This window comes from Ictidomys tridecemlineatus, chromosome 14 (assembly GCF_052094955.1).
Source record: "Ictidomys tridecemlineatus isolate mIctTri1 chromosome 14, mIctTri1.hap1, whole genome shotgun sequence".
Classification (NCBI taxonomy): Eukaryota; Metazoa; Chordata; class Mammalia; order Rodentia; family Sciuridae; genus Ictidomys; species Ictidomys tridecemlineatus.
Genome location: NC_135490.1, coordinates 5803164 through 5821920, shown reverse-complemented (window position 1 = coordinate 5821920; position 18757 = coordinate 5803164). Strand labels below are relative to the sequence as shown.

General features: G+C 50.0%; 1 protein-coding gene across 3 annotated transcripts in view; it reads left to right on the top strand.

Annotated features, from left to right (window-relative positions):
- Positions 1-8544, top strand: part of Gata4 (GATA binding protein 4) — a 71987-nt gene extending 63443 nt beyond the window's left edge. For 2 of the 3 annotated variants that reach the window (XM_078030777.1, XM_078030776.1), the window contains exons 3-7: positions 61-230; positions 1031-1156; positions 5027-5114; positions 6602-6750; positions 7424-8544. In XM_078030777.1, the coding sequence (XP_077886903.1) occupies positions 61-230; positions 1031-1156; positions 5027-5114; positions 6602-6750; positions 7424-7606 (716 nt within the window). In that variant the 3' untranslated portion in view covers positions 7607-8544. The remainder of the gene's footprint in view (positions 1-60; positions 231-1030; positions 1157-5026; positions 5115-6601; positions 6751-7423) is intronic. The other variant, XM_078030778.1, reaches the window with a different exon arrangement.
- Positions 8545-18757: the final 10213 nt, after the last annotated feature.

Sequence of the window (18757 nt, the reverse complement as noted above, 5' to 3'; positions counted from 1 at the left end):
GGTCTTCTGGACATGAGCAAGGCTGTGATCCTGTGTGCTCTCTCCTGTTTCCCCACCCAGTAGACATGTTTGATGACTTCTCAGAAGGCAGAGAGTGTGTCAACTGTGGGGCCATGTCCACCCCACTCTGGAGGCGGGACGGGACCGGGCACTACCTGTGTAACGCCTGTGGCCTCTACCACAAGATGAACGGCATTAACCGGCCCCTCATTAAGCCCCAGCGCCGGCTGGTAAGCAAGGGCCAACAGTCCCTCCACCAGCCTGGGGAAGCCACCTTGCCCCTCCTTGGCACCTGGCTCTAAGGCTCTCATCCTGGGGGCGGGGGGGCTCTCTGGTTTTGAATTTGGGAACTCCAGGGTGTGGGTTGAGGGGGTTAGGTGGGTGGGGAGATGGGAGCATCAGGTAACTCCACACCTTTAGAGTTAGCTCAAGTTCCAAGAATGCACCAAACCATCTAGTGCAACCAGCACTGTGTGGAATTGGAAAGTGAAGCCGTGTGCAGGGCGGCCCACCCACTCACACTTGGAGTCTCCTGACCTGTTGTCTTGAGGGCCTCCTACCCAGCCCCTGGGTTCAACCCAGAGCCTGCTTCCTTGTTTTCAGTGGATCAGTTAATAAAACCCAGAGCCTAGGAAGGCTGAGGCTCTGGTGTTCGCTGCCGACTGGCTTTTCTGTATGTTGGGGAGGGAGGAACAGGGGATAAACCCTGAGGGCCCCTTTTGAGGTCAGTCAAATTCCTCCATTGCCCTTCCCAAACCCCGAAGCAAACATTAATCCTACTTTGGGAAGAAGCTTCTCTGCCCGCAGGGCCCGGTTTTTGGATGATGTCAAATGATAGGACTAGCCCCCAGGCCTCCAGGCTGCATGCACTTGGCTGCCACTGCAGAAGTCTTGCAGCGGCTCTGAACGGAACCAGCTAGTCCGAGATGGCACCCAGGGCCGTGGTGGCCTCCTCCTGCCACCACTTAGGAAGACAAGCAGCAGCCTCTGCCCTCCACTTGGACACAGAACGTTTTTTTCCTGTTTGCAGTCCGCCTCCCGCAGAGTGGGCCTCTCCTGTGCCAACTGCCAGACCACGACCACCACGTTGTGGCGCCGCAATGCTGAGGGTGAGCCCGTGTGCAACGCCTGTGGTCTCTACATGAAGCTCCACGGGGTGAGTGGACTCTGAGCCTGCCTCACGCACGCCCCACCCACTCCCGTTATGCCCTGCCCACTCCCGTTATGCCCCGCCCATGCCCCACCCTCTCCTGCTATGCTCCACCCACGCCCCCATCTCCTGCTGTGCCCTGTCCACATGCCAACATGCCCCGCCCAACGCTGCCATCTTGCGGGGACTCTGGAAGGACCAGGAGGTGTCCAGGATCTTTCATTCCCATCACTAAATTTTCACTTTCCTTTCCTTTAGACTAGACTTTTTTGTTTTTAATTTTTGTTTTTCGTTCTTAAATTAAAAAAAAGAAAGACTTACATGGGAAAGGAATCTTCACCACTGTGCTGATCTCATTCAGTTTTCACATTTTAATTCCCATTTTACAGATGAGACTATATATAGTAGCAGGAAACAAAGGTGATGTTTCTGCTCAGTGGAAAAAATGTTAGCTTGTGTAAGGATAAGTGTTTGGGGCTGAGTGTGGAGGCCCACGCCTGTAATCCCAGTTACTGAGGAGGCTGAGGAGGGAGGCTGGCAAATTGCAGCTCAGCCTGGGCAGTGTAGTGAGACTGTCTCAAAATAAAATAAAACAGGCTAGGGATGTTGCTCAGTGGCAGATTGCCTTTGAGTCCAATCCCCAGTCCCTGGAGAAAACACAAATAGAACAAGTGTTTGGGGTTGGGGTGTACCACTGTGGTAGAGCGCTTGCCTCACTTGCACAAGCCCCGGGGGTTGAATCCCCGATATAGGCCAGGTGGAATGGGGGGGATTGACTATTAATTTGGAAAACAAAAGCAAAACATGACTTCCACTTGTGCTTTAAACAAAAATAAATTTAGGTGATATAAAGATACCAAATGTAGAACATCTTTGTAAGAAAATGAAAATATTGAACAACAAAATATTGTAGTGAAAATACTAGAAAAATAAAATAAATACAACAAAAATGCCAGATAATAAAACTAAAGAAATAGAAGAGGAGGTATTATGTAAAATTGGGCATGGAAGAAGAATTCCTTAAGCAAGTTTTTAAAACTCTTAAGTATTTAATTGTTAAACATTTAATATTAGTGTATGGAAAATGACGCCTAAAGAAAGTAAAAACTGATATGCACATAATATTTCTTCAACATAAAAAGTTCCTGTGAAGCTCCTTATGTTCTGATTTGGGACAATTTCCATTATATAACATTGAGTTTTTTTTGTTGTTTTGATTTTTAAGGCAGTGTGCAGAGCACTGTACATGGTATGGCACCATTTTTATAAATGAAGAGGAAAACATCATTTATATGTAGGTGCTTATAATATGTACAGTACTTCTGGAAGAATACATAAGAAATTGGTGACTCTGGAGGCTGAGGCAGGAGGATGGAAAATTCAAGACCAGTCTGGGCAAATTAGCGAGACCCTGTCTCAAAACTAAAAAAGGATTGGGGATGTAGTTCAGTGGTAAAGCACTCCAGGGTTCAATCCCCAGTACTGAAAGCAAAAAAATCAAAGAAAAGAAAAAGGAAGAAAGTAAAATAAATAAATTGCATCATTGGGTACTCCAAGAAAAGAAATGGGTAACAGGGTAGTGAAGTGGAGCACAGTGGTAGAACATTTCTTAGTATGCGCAGGGCCCTGGGTTCCATCCACAGCACCACAGGAGGAGGAAGAAGCAGGGTAAAGAGGGAGGAAGGGAGGAGAAAGGGAGGAGAGCAGGTGGAAAAGGGGAGGGGAAGAAGGAGAAACGGGTTTAGAACCAGGGTTAGGGGAACATTATTTTCACTGTACACTCTGTACCTTTTACATGATCTACGTACAGATCTTTCTTGTTCAAAGGTAAACTAAAACAAAATAAAAAATAGAGCCTATAGCCTAAGAAAAGTACAGTTGGTCTTCCCCCTACTGTGCCAGACGGACAAAGGGCACAGAAAACTCACAGGAGCCAGCCAGCTAGCCATGGAACATGCACACATGCCAGGCCCACTGGGAACCAGGCAGTGTAAACTAAGGCAACCTGAGATCCCACCTTGGGCAACAATGGATGGTAAAAGCTACTGCTGGTGTGAATCTGAGGAAACAGGCACGCTCGTGTATTGTTGATTCATATGTGAACTGCTGCACCTGTTCTTTAGGAAGCTAACCTAGCAACACTGGTTCAGGTTGAAAACACTCGAACCTTTGCACATAGCTGCTCCACTGTTGGGAAAACAGCTTACAAAAAATCAAAGAACCACTACATGATAACATTTGAACCATTCATTGCTGTCTTCTTTGTAGTGGCAAAAACTAGTTTAAAAACTTCAGAGCCCCATAAAGAATGATTGAATAAATTATGGGACACCCTATAATGAGCAATATTGGGTAGAAATGTAAAGATAATAAAGCCACGTACCTTGATCTGTAAAATGAAAACACACACTGCAAGTATTATGTATAGCATGACCCCATATTATAGGGGCTGGGGGACGATCTATGACCTCACAGATAGAGATGGCGGAAGGGGCCGGTGGCTGTGGAGGCCCAGGAGGTGATGGGGGAGACGACACTTGCCTGCTGTGACCCCAGGTCACATAGGTTGTTGTCTCTCTCTCATAGCCGGTCCATGTTCGTGTCTTTGCAGTGGTACTTGCTTTTCTTTCCATGTCTGCAGGTGTGGCCTTTATTAGTTCTACGTGGCAGATGAGCATAGAGTAGACCAGGGATAGCAGATTGGTCTTGGCTTCAGAGAGAGCAGATGTGGGGAAGGCACAGGATCTAAAGATACTGGAAAGGTGCCCTTGGGCCTTTGCTAGCCCAGAACACTTGCTTAGGCCCCTGTGAGGGGCTCAAGGGTGTGACTCTACCAGTCAAGGCTTGCTCCAGCACCAGGTGCACCTGGTGCTGTCCATTTTTTTTTTCCTTCTTTCTTTTCTATTTTTTTTTTAAAGAGGGAGGGAGGGAAGGGGAGGGAGAGAGAGAGAGAGAGAGAGAGAGAGAGAGAGAGAGAGAGAGAGGGGGAGAGAATTTTTAAAAAATATTTATTTTTTAGTTTTCGGCAGACACAACATCTTTGTTTGTATGTGGTGCTGAGGATCCGACCTGGGCCACTCGCATGCCAGGCAAGCGCACTACCGCTTGAGCCACATCCCCAGCCCCTGGTGCTGTCCTCGCACAGTTCTTGGGGACCTGGCCATAGCATTATCTCTCTGGTGTCACCTATGCGCTCCCCTCCACCTGTGCAGTCCATCACCAGCTCCAGTAGGACTGCAGGGCAGAGCTAGTGTGACGGGTGCCCGTGTCTCCACTGCTAGCGCTACCCCAGCTCTGTCTGTTTTCTTGGTGTCATTATTACTAGCACCCCTTCCTATTTCTGCACTGTCCTGGTGGGATGACCAAGGCTTTTGGACATTCCGTTCCTGCTGCCTAAAACACCTGCCCTAGTGCCTCCTGGGTGTCACATTCTCAGTGAAGCCCTCCTCGATAACCTCATGCCTCTCTTCTCCAACCCAGGACACAATATACTGTTTCCTCTGTTTTCCCACGTCACTAACAGGGTCCGGTGGTTTTTCCGCATCTCTCTTTCCCACTAAATGGGACTTCTGGTGGGAGGGAACTGTGTCATTTTCTAGTTCTCCAGGGTCTAGCAAAATACCCACCATATAACATTAAATTTTTTTTTCTGATGCTGGGGATCAAATCCAGGACTTCCTGCGTGCGAGGTAAGCACTCTACCCCAGGCTGCAGCCCTCAGTGTGCTTTTAAAAGTAGATTTGATTCCTTTCTCCGAGGAGTCCCAGGGGCCTGGGTGCCCAGCCTGGGTTTGCAGAAGGTTGCTTAGGTGTCACCTTCCTGCACTGCAAGGGTGTGCAAATGGGAAGCCACATGTATTGACTTGTGACCCCCTAGGTCCCCAGGCCTCTCGCGATGCGGAAAGAGGGGATTCAAACCAGAAAACGGAAGCCCAAGAACCTGAATAAATCCAAGACGGCAGCAGGTGAGGCACAGAGCTCTGCTGGGTGAAGGGCCAGGAGTCCCGGGGTGTGTGAGGAGCACCTCTCCTGGGTCAGGCCGGGCCAGCCTGGGCTGCCAAGGGGTGTGACAGCCCCACTCATCCTTGGCTCTGGAGCACACAATGAATAAAGTTGCCATGGTACACAGTGGGAGCTTTCGGAGCTGGCTCAACTCTAGCTGGGGTCTGATGGCCATCAACTGCGATGGCCAGTGGGACCAGTGGAGGGCCCGAGGCAGAGAGGAGCATGTCGCTTGGTTCCTTTGTCTTTGGTGCTATGGCCAGCCCAGAACTCAATCCCTTTAGCTTCCTGAGAAGGACCAGGATCCTCTTAGTCTCTTTCTCTACATATTGATCTATGTCTAGGTGTCATTATGTCACCTGGTGCTTTGTACTTCAGGAAGCTCTTTTGTCAATAGTGTCTCAGTGATCCACTCGGGATCCCAGAGAAACTGTTTATTAACGCCATCTGTCTAAGGAGCCCACAGACTCAGAGAGGGCACCGACTTAGCCAGAGTGACACCACAGCTATTCATGGGTAGGACTGAAATTAAAGCCTAAGTCTTCACACAGCAGGGTTAATAGTCCGTTCAATATAACATTCCGCCTCTTAATTCCTAAATTAGCAAGGAGGGTCACTAATGTCCCCTGTGCAGGCATTCCCTACGCCACATGGCTACCAAGTTAAGGATCTGACAGGTCAGTGCTGCAGTTGCAGAGAAGATAAATTGGCTGATATGAGGAGGAGCTTCTCTTCTCTTCTGCAGCATGACAGTCGGATAAATTGCCATTTCCCCCACCGAGAACATGATGGGAATTCTACTTTCTAGATTCACCATTGGCTCACTCCTTCTGGCCGAGATACTTCCTGTTGAATCCCCTGCCTCACACCCGTGGTCCCCCGTGTCTCCCTCCTCCCTGCTGCCTGGAGCTGCAGCCCTGCCCCGGCATCACCTCCCTTCCTCGCACGCAGCCACATGGGCACAGCAAGCGTTCAGTTCAGCCATAAAATCCCCTCTCCAAATTCCAGACCCAGGAAGACGGGTTTGGCCGTTGGACCTACCCTGAACCCACACAGGGCCATTTATCCTGATCAGTACGACTGTTTGCGTTTTGCTGTAGCGAAATTAATGAATCTGATTGTGGGTCGTTGTCCCAGATGCCTCTGGAGACATTCTATAGTATACGGTGTTTGCACTTTTTGAAATCCAGATCTGAAATTCTAAAACACATGTGGCCTCAAGGATACGGGATGTGGGGGGAGAGGACGAGCTTGTCATTTGGAAGAGTCCCCTTGGAATAGGACACTTCTGCTCCATTTTGAGAATGGTGCCCTCCACTGATATGGACCCCAGCTTCTCCCCCTGGCAAATGTAAATAAAGCCATTAGCAGAGACTGTCCGGCTCTCTCAAAGGGCCACTCTCCCAGTTCCCTGCCCTGAGCTGTGCCTCCTGGCTCCGCCCTGTTCTAGGTCCTTCCGGCAGTGAGAGCCTTCCTCCCACCAGCAGTGCCTCCAGCAGCTCCAGCAGCACCACCACCACCAACAGCGAGGAGATGCGCCCCATCAAGACAGAGCCCGGCTTGTCATCTCACTATGGGCACAGCAGCTCCATGTCCCAGGTACCCTGTGGGCGGGGCGGCAGGGCTGCACAGGGGAGTGGACTCCAGACCTGGGTGCAGCATGAGCTGCCCCCAGACCTGCAGACGGCCAGCAGGAGCAGCCCCTATGGGGCTACCAAAGCCCTGCCCCGAGCCCTCCGATGGCTTATCAAGCCACAGCGTTTGGATACAGCTGTAGCACACACAGCTGGCCCTCTGTGCCATGGCCTTTGGAGACAAGGAGAAGGTGCCCAGATGCTGGCACCCAGATGGGAAAGGACGACCCTGCTGGCTGGGCACAGGCTGGGAAGCTGCAGAGGGCAGGGTGGGTGCAGACATCAGGCAGGGTGCTGTTTTCACAAGGTCCCTCTTTGGGTTTTTTGGTACTGGAGATGCCACTTAGCAGTGCTTGTTCCCCTGGGCCACATCCCAGCCCTTCTTGTTTTGAGAGACAGGGCCTTACCAAGTTGCTTAGAGCCTCGCTAAGTTCCTGAGGCTGGCCTCGAGCTCTCAGTCCTCCTTTCTCAGCCTCTTGAGTTACTGGGGTCACAGGCACATGCTGCTCAGGCCAGGTTTCTCCTTGGATGACATGATGGGGTCAGTGTGTCCCAGCCTACCTTGACCAGTCCCTACTCTGGTCCCCATGAGCCCTCAGGCACCTCCCCCTGGCCTCATGGTGCTTTCTGCCTTGCAGACCTTCTCCGTCAGTGCTGTGTCTGGCCACGGGCCCTCCATCCACCCGGTCCTCTCTGCCCTGAAGCTCTCCCCACAAGGCTACGCATCTCCTGTCAGCCAGTCACCACAGGCCAGCTCCAAGCAGGACTCTTGGAACAGTCTGGTCTTGGCTGAGAGTCACGGGGACATAATCACTGCCTAATCTCTCCTCCTTCCCTCCTCAAATTCCTGCACGGCCCTGGGACCTGGGGCCCCCTCTGCCTGGGAAGGACTCCAGAGCAACTGGGAAGAAACTTGAAGTCGACAATTGGTTCTGAGAAGTGGGAGTTGGATTTTCTCAGATGCCTTTTCAAGGTGGGGTCTGGAAAGAGCCCACTCTCTGCACTCTGACACAGACTAGCCCACCCTTCACGGCAGGCACAATAAGTCTCTTCCATGGAGTTGGCGACTTCTTTCTCATTCCCTGTCCCACCTGGCCCCGCCCCTGACAGAGACAAGATGTCCCTCTCCCCTGCTTCCCAATGCTGTGGCCCAAAGTGGTGGCTTTACCATTGTGTTCCCAGCACTGGGGCTCTACGGGCAGCTGATGGGGCAGGGCTCTGGGACTCCCGCTGCAGCCTGAACAGGGCAACTGCTTGATGTGTATTGAATGTGACAGGCCCCTTTGGGCAGCCTCAGCCCTTGCCCAACACTCCCCTTGAGGCACTGCACATCCCTGCATCCCCATGGCTGATCTGAGTCCAGTAGCACTGGGTGCTGTGCAGAGGTGACTGAACGCATCCCGGGAAATGGAAGAGAGACCTGCACCCCTGCACCGCGTGGCGTCATCAGATAGCCGTTGGGCAGTGCTGCCGTCCCCAGTCCATTCCCTGCTGAGGGCTCTGCTCCTTCTCTTCTCCCACCAGGGCCTGTGACATAGAAATCCCTTCTGCTGTCCTGAGCGATCCAGCTCTGTCTTCAGCCCAGTCATGCCTCTCCTTTGTCAAAACGAGAGCTCAGTAGTGTAGCTGAAGGGCAGACCTCAGCATCCTCCGTTCACCGCATCCACGCAGAGGGGTACTGAGAAGGGACAGAGGTCCTGCTGCTGAACTAACTGGCGAACACTCATCCTCGAGGTCCTCCGGGGAGTGCACCGGGGGGGGGGGGGGGGGGGGCGTCCTGCTCGGGACTCCAGCTTGCTTGCTCTCTGAGCCTGTGGACGGTGGCCTGGCCAAGTCACCAGCACCTGGACCTGCATTCTTTCCCTGGCAGGAACCTTCTGTCTGGGAGATGAGAAGCTAGAGAGTTTGCAAGATCAACACAAAGCAAACAACAAAACTGGCCGAAAGAAAGACGATGGCTATAAGACGACTCTGAGGGTGGGCCCTGAAGGGACATGCAGCTCCCAGCTGTTCTGGATTGGCCTCCTCAGGCCACGCTGGGCTCCCAAAGACTTCCTCCCTGTCCTCGTTATCTGCAGAGCCGCTGCTGACTGTGGCCTCACTCCGTCCACCCCAGACTCCCAGCCCACCCCAGCCCTCCTGGCTGTAGCAGAGTACCTTTGAACCAAGATTCTGTTTTAATCATCATTTAACACTTTTCCTCCCTGAAGGCTGCCCCTCCATTCCCTCCTGACCCACCAACCTGATAACGTTGTCTTAAGGTGGAATGGCTGTAAAATCAGTATTTAACTAATAAATTTATCTGTGTCCCTCTTGCCCTCTCCCCCCAGGCTCTTTATGGGAGGGCCCCTGCTGTTTTCCTTTTCAGGGGAGCACAACGGCCTCAGGTGATCCACTCCCAGCTGCTTCCACCCAGTGTCTTTCACCTGGGTTGGCCGCAGGGGCCAAGGGTGCTGTCCCAACCCTGGTACTAACAGGCGGTCTGGCTGCAGTGTCCTAGGGCAGGGCTGGACCAGCTGCTAACCCAAGCTCCTCCGTCTTCACCTTCTTAGGGGACAACAGTTGTCACCCTGGTCATAGGGGCGCTGTTAGAGCCCCTCAGACCCTGGGAGAGCGGGTGCGCTCCCTAGCACCATCCTCCTGGACTCAGCTGTGTCTTAGAGGGGAGCCCTAAGAGCTCCTGCCCTCTGCTGCTCTTCCTGGGGTGGGGGTGGGGGGGGGTGATCCAAACAGGCCCCAAGAGGGCAAACGGCGCGCCGAGAGGAGACTGAAGCATTGCCGGCTCTGTCCAGGTGGCCTCCTCCTTTGGCAGTGGGATTGTTTTTCCATCTTACCAGTGTGTGGGGAGGGGAGAAAGGTTCCCAGGCCACCCGATTCAGCCCCCTGGGATGGGATGGCCATCAGAATGGTCCTACATCTCACCTGGCTTTTACCAAACCTCCTGGGCAGTTGGAATCATTTAACTTTTCATAGCAACCTAAATATTTTCCAGCAGGTAAGAAACAAAAACAAAACAACAATGACAACCAGAAATCCACTTATAAGAGTTCTTTTTTTTTTTTTCTTTTTGTATCAGGGATTGAAACCCAGGGTGCTTAACCACTGAACCACTTCCCCCAGCTCCTTTTTATATTTAGAGACAGGGTCTCATTAAGTTGCTTAGGGCCTCATTAAGTTGCTGAGGCTGGTTTTGAACTTCTTGCAATCCTCCTGCCTCAGCCTCCCAAGCCACTGGGATTTCAGGCATGCACCACTGTGCCTAGCAACAACCATTCTTCTGTGTGACACCGTGAGCTCTTAAACTTGCTGTGCAATCATCAGGCCTATCCAGTGAGCTTCTTCCCCAAGGATGAGTTCCAGATAACCTGAGTATAAGTAACTGGGTAGATTGAAGCCTGGTGCAGTGGCACACACCTGTAATCCCAGGCTGAAGCAGGAGGGTGACAAGTTGGAGGCCAGAATCACCAACTTAAGGAGACCCTATTTCAAAATAATAAAAGGACTGGGGATGTAGGGGAAAAAATTAAAATAAGCTAGATTCAAAGCCAAAAGCTACCTTGGTGGCAGAAAGCAAATGATTTTTATGATTAGATCTTTTCTTAAACAATTGGGCCACTTCCCTTCAGTAATGACTTTCAAATCAAAATTCCATAGGATAGCAGAAGATCACCTCGTTCCTAATACCCACCGAAATAGGATACCACAGTCTCTTGGCTCCCCAGACTGCCTGCTTCCCCAAACCAAATATATCCTAGGGTAGGGGAACTGCCACCAATGGGGACAGTATAAAAGAAGCCACCTCCAGAGAGTTGGAACATGGCTGGGGGGAGAGGAGAGTGGGGATTGTAAAAATAGCATCATTAGGATGAAAGGCTTTCTAGTGGGGCGATAAAGCAGCCCACGAGTGCGTATCTATGGAAGAAACCCCTCATGTCACCCCTGGTCATACTCTGGCTGTGAGAGAATCTTTTTAAGCCCAGGGTAAGTCATTTTCCAGTTATAGAGCATTAATCCTGACATTCGGATGCCCTTAAGAGGGATAAGCCACAGCTCGTTAGCTGTAATTGTGCACCAAACAGAGCAGGGATCTATTAGGATGAACCCCCACCCCAGACCCCCAGACTTGACGTGCTGACTGTGTCAGGTTTTCGTCACTAGGACAAAATGCCTGAGATCTTTAACATCAAGAGTAGGGGTTTCTTTTGGCTCACAGTTTTGGAGTTCCAGCCTAAGACCGGGTAGACCCATGGCTTCGGGCCTCTGGTTGGCAATGGCGGGGAGCACGTGGAGGAGCGAACAGCTCATTTCATCTCCAGGACACCAAGGGGACAGGAAGAGGCCAAGGCCCCCATGACCTAAGGACCTCCCTAGGGCTCCCCTCCTGAGGTCCCACTGTCCCCCAGTGGCACCACCATGGGGACCAAGACTTTTTTAACACCCACACCTTCAGGGGGTCATTCAAGGTGCCAACTATAGCACTGACTTGTGCACTGTTTGTGAAACACTACCATTGGAGTGACCGTGGATGTTCTGGGTTTTTTGTTTTGTTTTTGAATCATATTGTGACATTGGGAATGACTCTTCAGATTGCCCCTGAAATGCCATCATTCCACAATCATGCAAATGTGTCTTGTCCCATAACAAGGACCAGCCTCAAGAGCGTCCAGGTGCAGCGTGGGAAGCGCTCTCTTCAGGCACCTGTCCCTCTGGTGTCACTCTCATCCAGTTACCGAGGCTTCTCTCCCTTAGCCTCCAGGGGCCCAAGGCCACCCTGTAAGCTCTGGCTCCCTGTGACTTCTGTGTTTCTCTGATGGCCGCGGCAGGGGCATTTGCAAGGAGGCTGTTGATCTGAAAATGACAGGGAACCAAGTGCAAAGCCAAGAGGACATTAGAAGCCTACTCTTCCGAGTCCAGTTCCCCTGGCCTGCGCCTTGCTACCTCATCCCTGGGCTGGCACCCCCCAGGACTGAGGGTTTAGTTTTCCAGAGCAGTGCAGCACAGCTGTGCCCTCTGTCAACAAGAACGTGGAGGGATCATGAAACGCCTGTGGGCACCCTGGGCTGGTGAAGAGACCCAGGTGAGGAGGTCTTCAGGTAGGTGCAGGAGGCAGGTGGTAGATGAGGCCCTCACCTACAAACCACTGGATTCCTAAGAGTCTGTAACTGGGCACAACACAAGTTCCAGCCAGCTCAGGTCATGGGAAGTCAGTGCTTCCTGGTCAGTGAATCTCTGAGCATCAGGAGTTAACTGGGCCAGCTCTGCACTGGGGGCCATGCTTGCAGGCTGTGTTACTAGTTTCCTCTGCTGCCTGGTCTAGAAGATGAATCTGCTCAAGTGAAGTGAACCATAATTAGAGATGTAAACATTTTGAGATTGAGCTTCTCTCCTCTGTCCTTTGGCTTTGGAACTCAATTAAAAAAAAATGGAAAACACCTGTCATTTCTAGGGTTCTTAATTATCTGAAGCTGTCTATCTGGGATGGAAGACAGATGGGTGAGGAAAGACAGAGACAGTCCACATGGGCTGAGGACCAGGACTCTGTCGAGCACAGCAGTAGGTTGTGCCGTCTACCATGACTTCCAATCAAGGAGTTGCTGCATTAGTCAAAGAATTCACAGGGGGGCTGCAGTGGGATGGCAGGAAACACTTTCAGGAGTCAGCCCCTCGTCCCCATCTTTATGACATCCTCAAATGCCATCTGTATACCCTGCCTTGGAGAATTCCTTATAGTGGTCTCCAGTCTCATCAGAGTTCCCCTTGCTGGGCACACCATCACCATGGTCCCCAAGTCTTGAACAGTTCTAGCTATATCATCATTTGGGTTTACCTCATTTTTCACCCATCAGAAACCACTATGCGTGAATTGCACCTCAAATTTCTTTTTTTTTTCTTCTTTTTTTTTTTTTTGTGGTGCTGGGGATTGAACCCAGGGCCTTGTGCATGGAAGGCAAGCACTGTACCAACTGAGCTATATCCCCAGCCCACACCTCAATTTTCAAAAGAACAAAAACTGTAACTGTTCTTCTCTGCTAACAGGTACCAGAGGGCCAGTCGCTGAGCTCAGTTCTCGCCGAAGGCAAGGCATTAGTGGATGGTCTTGCGATAAATACTAAGTGGATGGTTACTTCGGAGCTTTTTGACTATTTAAAATGGCTTGTGGGGGGCTGGGGATGTGGCTCAAGCGGTAGCGCGCTCGCCTGGCATGCATGCGGCCCGGGTTCGATCCTCAGCACCACATACCAACAAAGATGTTGTGTCCGCTGAGAACTAAAAAAATAAATAAATATTAAAAATTCTCTCTCTCTCTCTCTCTCTCTCTCTCTCTCTCTCTCTCTCTCTCTCTCTCTCCTCTCTCACTCTCTCTTTTAAAATAAAATAAAATAAAATGGCTTGTGGGTTCCTAATGAGTGAATCTCTGGGTCCCCCACACTTAGGACAGTTTCTGTATCCGTACCCATCTGTGTGCTGTGGCCTCCTCAGGAGCAGGGCAAGGGAAGCACTAGGGAGGGCCCCAAACTGGGAAATCTGAAAGCTGCTTTCTAGTCCATGTGTGGCCACAGGCCAGCTGTGTGGCTTTGGGCACCTCAGCCTCCTTGTCTATAAATGTTTTGCCCTGGAATTCTGTAAGGCATCTTGGAGCCTAGTCCATCTGTGACAGTAAATGACATAAACTTGTCCTTGCCAAATCTGCAATGGCACAAAGGGGCACATATCACATTTCCTTTTGGTACCTGCCGTGCTATGGATATGGTCAGAAGATGGCAAATATTCTCCACAGTCACACTGGATTAGACGTAGTGTTCATGCCTAAGAAGTCATGGGAAGGTGACTTGCCTCTCCCTGTGGGTCCTTGGCACAGAGGAAACCTCAGAACCTGAGGTTTGAATGCGCTCCTTCTAGAGTCTAGATATTGGTGCAATACAGGTGAAAAGTACAACCTTTCCTGTTAGATGTTATGATGCTAACAGAAATTTTAGAAATTATTATTTTTTATTTTTGAGAACTAGGGGGTTGGACTCAGGGGCACTTGATCACTGAGCCACATCCCTATTTTGTATTTTATTTAGAGACAGGGTCTCACTGAGTTGCTTGGTGCCACACCGTTGCTGAAGCTGGCTTTGAACTTGTGATGTTCCTGCCTCTGTCTCTGGAGCCACTGGGATACAGGTGTGTGCCACTGTGCCCAGCGTGATATTTCAGAAATTATATAACCAGCGAGCCTTGTCCCCCAGAGAAGTCGCCTGGAAACTGCCCTCCGAGTGTCACAGTTGTTGCTAGTCAGAACCTTCCGTAAACAACCTGAGAGAGCAGGCTGCGTGCCACTTAGCCACATTCAGTTTGAGGCCCCAACAGAATTCTATCATTTGGCCCATGTTTGCCACAACCCTTGTTCTAAATGCCCTGCAATAAGAGAAACTTGGCATCAGTGAGAAGCTGATGAAGAAGAGCCATAGGCCCTGGGAAGGAATCCCCTCGAAGGAAGCCGGGGGGACGTTTTTGTGTCTGCGACTGCCATGCTGAAGAGGAAGCACCCTGAGGCTTAGTTCAGTGATTTCTGAAAACTACCCAAGGCCCTTGGCATTCTCCCTCACTCCCCAGCTGCGCTGACAGGTTTGGGAGGGTGGCGGTTACAACCTGGAATAGTAGGAGGCCTGCTGCAGGATACCCAGGACAAAATATTCAGGGTCAGTCATTTCTGCAATTTGGGGCAGCGCTTTCTTTTGTCTTTAATGTGGTGGGTGGGGCGGTCACAGACTTCCCTGTAAATGTGCAAAAACTGTGTTCACGTTCCCCCAAAAGGTAAACATAGCTTGCGATTTTGCACACCACTCAGCATTTTAGGGTCATGTGTGTGAATTCTGGAAGCTTCTCCGTACTCCCCTGGTTAAAAACCCCTGCTCTTAGGGGCTGGGGATGTGGCTCAAGCGGTAGCATGCTTGCCTGGCATGCGAGCAGCCGGGGTTCGATCCTCAGCACCACATACAAACAGAGATGTTGTGTCCGCCGAAAACTTAAAATATATATATATATATATATATATATATATATATATATATATATTAAAAAAAAAAGATTTGTTCAAAAAAAAAAGAACCCCTGCTCTGAGGGGCTGGGGTTGTGGCTCAGTGGTAGAGCGCTTGCCTAGCATGCGTGAGGCACTGGGTTCGATCCTCAGCAGCACAAAAAACAAATAAAGATATTGTGTCCACCCAAAACAAACAAACAAAAAGAACCCCTGCTCTGAGGCTCTGGTGTCCTCCAGGGCTGCAAGGTCATGTCTGTCACCCCGAACACTGCAAGTTTGTCTATGGTGCCCTAGACAAGCTGGGCCCAGAATAAATCTTGATGTTTAGTTATGGAGCCGAGCAATCAAACCTTCCCAGGGCAGTCGTCAATGCCCCTGAAGCTGATCTTGGCTCCAGGATTGTCCTGCAGCCTAAAATCTACCTGTTGGCACAGTTCTCCAATGGCAGGGCTGGAGGACTGTTCGATACCTTCCTTCCAGGAAGCAGAGGTATGGACTCTGTGAGAGTTCAGTGGGGTTACAGGAGACAAGCTACTAGGACTTTCAATAGCTGAAACAAAACAGAATGAAAACTGAATCCTGCTAAGGAAAAGGAAGCCCAGAGCCGGGATGCTGCCTTATTTACAGACTGTGGGAGCTTCAGAGATCATCTGAGGGTCCAAACTTCTTGTACCACCACAAAGGGAACTTTCCCGAAGCCACAGAACTGGCGGGGGTGGGGGGGGGTGGGGGGTGGGGGTGGGGGGTGGGGGGTGGTGGTGTGGGGGGGGGGTGGGGGGGGGGAGGAAGCATCTTTACTCCCTATCTGCCCTCACTAGGAAGGCCTGGAGACGGGACCTGCATGGTGCTTGCAGTTTGTGCATTTACCATGTGGGGGCGCCCACACTCCTCTCCTTTTCCACCTTCAGTATCCTTTGAGTTTTCAAGACATTAAACTGAAAAAATTCTGCTGAAACCACCTATGCCTATTGAGCACTACTGCATACAAGACACTGCTAATAGCTTTACATAGCCACAGAAAACATTGCATACCCTCACAAACACGAACATGATATCGCCCATGAGTTTTAAGACATTTGAAGGTCACAAGGCTTTCAAATGTTGAATCAAGATTCACCCCATGTCCGCTGGACTCCAGAATCTGGGTTTTAACACCCACCCTGATTCTTTTAAATAATGGAACCGTACAAGCTGGGGATCTTTACACAGCTTGTTTCTAAGCACTTTACTGGTTATGTGTGTTCCCTAACTAATGTCACATTTAGTCATTATTTCAGCTTCTAAGTACTATTCTTTAGGCCCTGGCATGTCAAGCATGAAGTGTGGTCCTTGGACCAGCAGCATCAGTCCCTAGGAACTTGTTGAAAAGACAAAATCTTGAGCCCTGCTATGGACTGAGCCAGAATATGTGTTTAAACAGGTTTCCAGGTGATTCATATGCTCATTAAAGCTTAGACGTATAAACTGGACGAGGTGGTGCACACCTGTAATCCCAGCAGCTCAGGAGACTGAGGCAGGAGGATCATGAGTTCAAAGCCAGCCTCAGCAAAAGTGAGGTGCTAAGCAACTCAGTGAGACCCTGTCTCTAACAATAATTTTTAAAAATACAAAATAGGACTGAGGATGTGGCTCAGTGGTCAAGTGCCCCTGAATTTAATCTCTGATACCAAAAAAAAAAAAAAAGTTTGAAAAGTATGGTTTTATGTCTAAAATACCACGAAACAGATGTTCAATTTAATGAACAGACTCAAAGATATTGTGACTTGCTTACATTCCCACAGATAATAATGAGTCAGTACATGTAAAGAACTTACAAACTGACTTGCATATAGAAATTTCTCAATAAGCAATAGCTATAGGGCTGAGGTTGTGGCTCAGTGGAAGATTGCTTGCTTAGCATGTGTGAGGCACTGGGTTCTCAGCACCACATATAAATAAATAAAGTAAAGGTCCATTGACAACTTAAAAACAAAAACACAACAAAACAAAAAACCAAAGAGCAATAATTATAAATGACAGAGCCAAGCTGTGAACCATATAGTTTCTTACCTGCATAGTCCCTTGATATCAGAAGAAGCATCTCAGATGGGAGGCATTCATTCTACCAGATTGAGGCTAGACTCCCCTTCCAAGCACAGCCAATCTACAAAGGGGGAACAAGGGATTCTGGAAGCTACCAAGGAGTGAGCCTGATCCTAAAGCAAGAGGCATCCTGTGGTAGGGATGCTATTTTCCCAAAGAAGCAGATACAGGAACTTGGAAACCTTGTCCTGCAAACTCATGTCCTCAAGCCTCCCCGTCTCTGCCTCTATCTATCTTTGACCCTAGATATCTGAGACCCCCAGGCTTTCCTCTCTTTACCTGCCCTAGCCCTTAATTAGGTGACACCATGGAGGCCACCTATATTGTGTTCAGGGACTGGGCCTGGCTCCCTATGCCAGATAAATCCTCTCAGGGCCCTCCATTAGGGTACTGGAACTGCCATCCTGGCCGTTTCCTGAACACCGCTCAGCATTTTCCAAACTTCCTTGCTTACTAACTCGAAAATGCTGGCTCCCTGTTCGCCTTGGAGAACTAACATCAGAATGTAATTATCTTTGAATAGCCTATTACTTTATTGCCTTTATTCTTTCAAATAAAAAAATCAATACACTTTTTTATAGGGAAACTGACACCTAATATTACTCAGAATGGCCTCCAAATCCTGGGCCCAAGTAATAATTTTCTGCTCAGTCTTCCAGTAGCTGTGAAAGGTTAATAAAAAAGGTACTTGTCACTCCGTTTCTCTATATGCTTAACAAAACACTGTTGAAATTTTAAGGACTGTTTGCTAATCTTGTTCTCAGAATGTGCTGTCCCTAACTGTGGACTGTCTGCTAATCTTGTTCCCAGAATGAGCTGTCCCCAACTGCCAAACTACAAAATGTAACTTCTTTCCCTGCCCTCTCCAAGAAAAGTATATAAGCTCTGCTCAAACTGTTCTCAGGGCTCTCTCTCTCTTTGCTATAGAGAGAGCCCTAGCATGCTGGTCTCCAAATAAACCCACCCTTCTGCTTTTGCATAAGACAGTCTCTTGCGGTCTCTTACTCCGACGTTTCGCCGGACCCTTACAGCTGGGACTATCACCCAGCTTTACACTGTTTTGTTTTGGTCCTGGGGACTGAAACCAGGGCCTTGTGCATTCAAGGCAAGCACTCTACCAACTGAGCTATATCCCCAGCCCCCTTTACACTAATATTTTAAAGCAAAATTTGCTTATAGTAAAAATAATAATATTAAAATCTTATAAAGTAAAATAGCCCATCCTTTAAAAAGGGGTCTGGGAGCATATCTCAGTGTGAGGGCATTTACCTAGCATTACCTGAGGCAGTGAGTTGAATTCCAGCACTGAAAAAACACAAATAAAAACTTCATAGGAATTTCTTGACAATCTGTTTCCTTTCCCCCATTATTACCGCATTAGCCTGAGTCAAGGCCTGAACCACTCAAAGGCTGTCCCACTCGGAGCTCAAGACTTTTCTCTGTAACTGTCCTTATGAGACAATAAATGTGCTAAGAGTGTTTTGCTTTCTCAATTCCAGAATCTGTCTTTTCTCCACCTCGCTTTTTGCCCTTTACTCCTGTCCATCTGCCACCGGCCCTGCTTCCGGCGCCCCCAATCCAGGGAAGAGGTCCTGTCCCCCAAGACAGACACTCCACACTCCGCTGGGGTGGGGGGGAGACTCCGCCCCCACCACGGGGGCCCAGGTGCTCGCTCACCCCGGGGGCGCGGCCCGCCCCCCAGGACATAACTCCACGCCCACCTCCCGGGGGAATTGCCCGCCCCTCGCCCCCAGGACCGAGCAGCACGCCCACCCCAGGGGCGGAGTCCGCGCTCCCGGGCAGAGCGCCACGCCCATCCCGGGGCGGGGTTGTCACGCCCCCACGGCAGAGCCCCGCCCCCAGA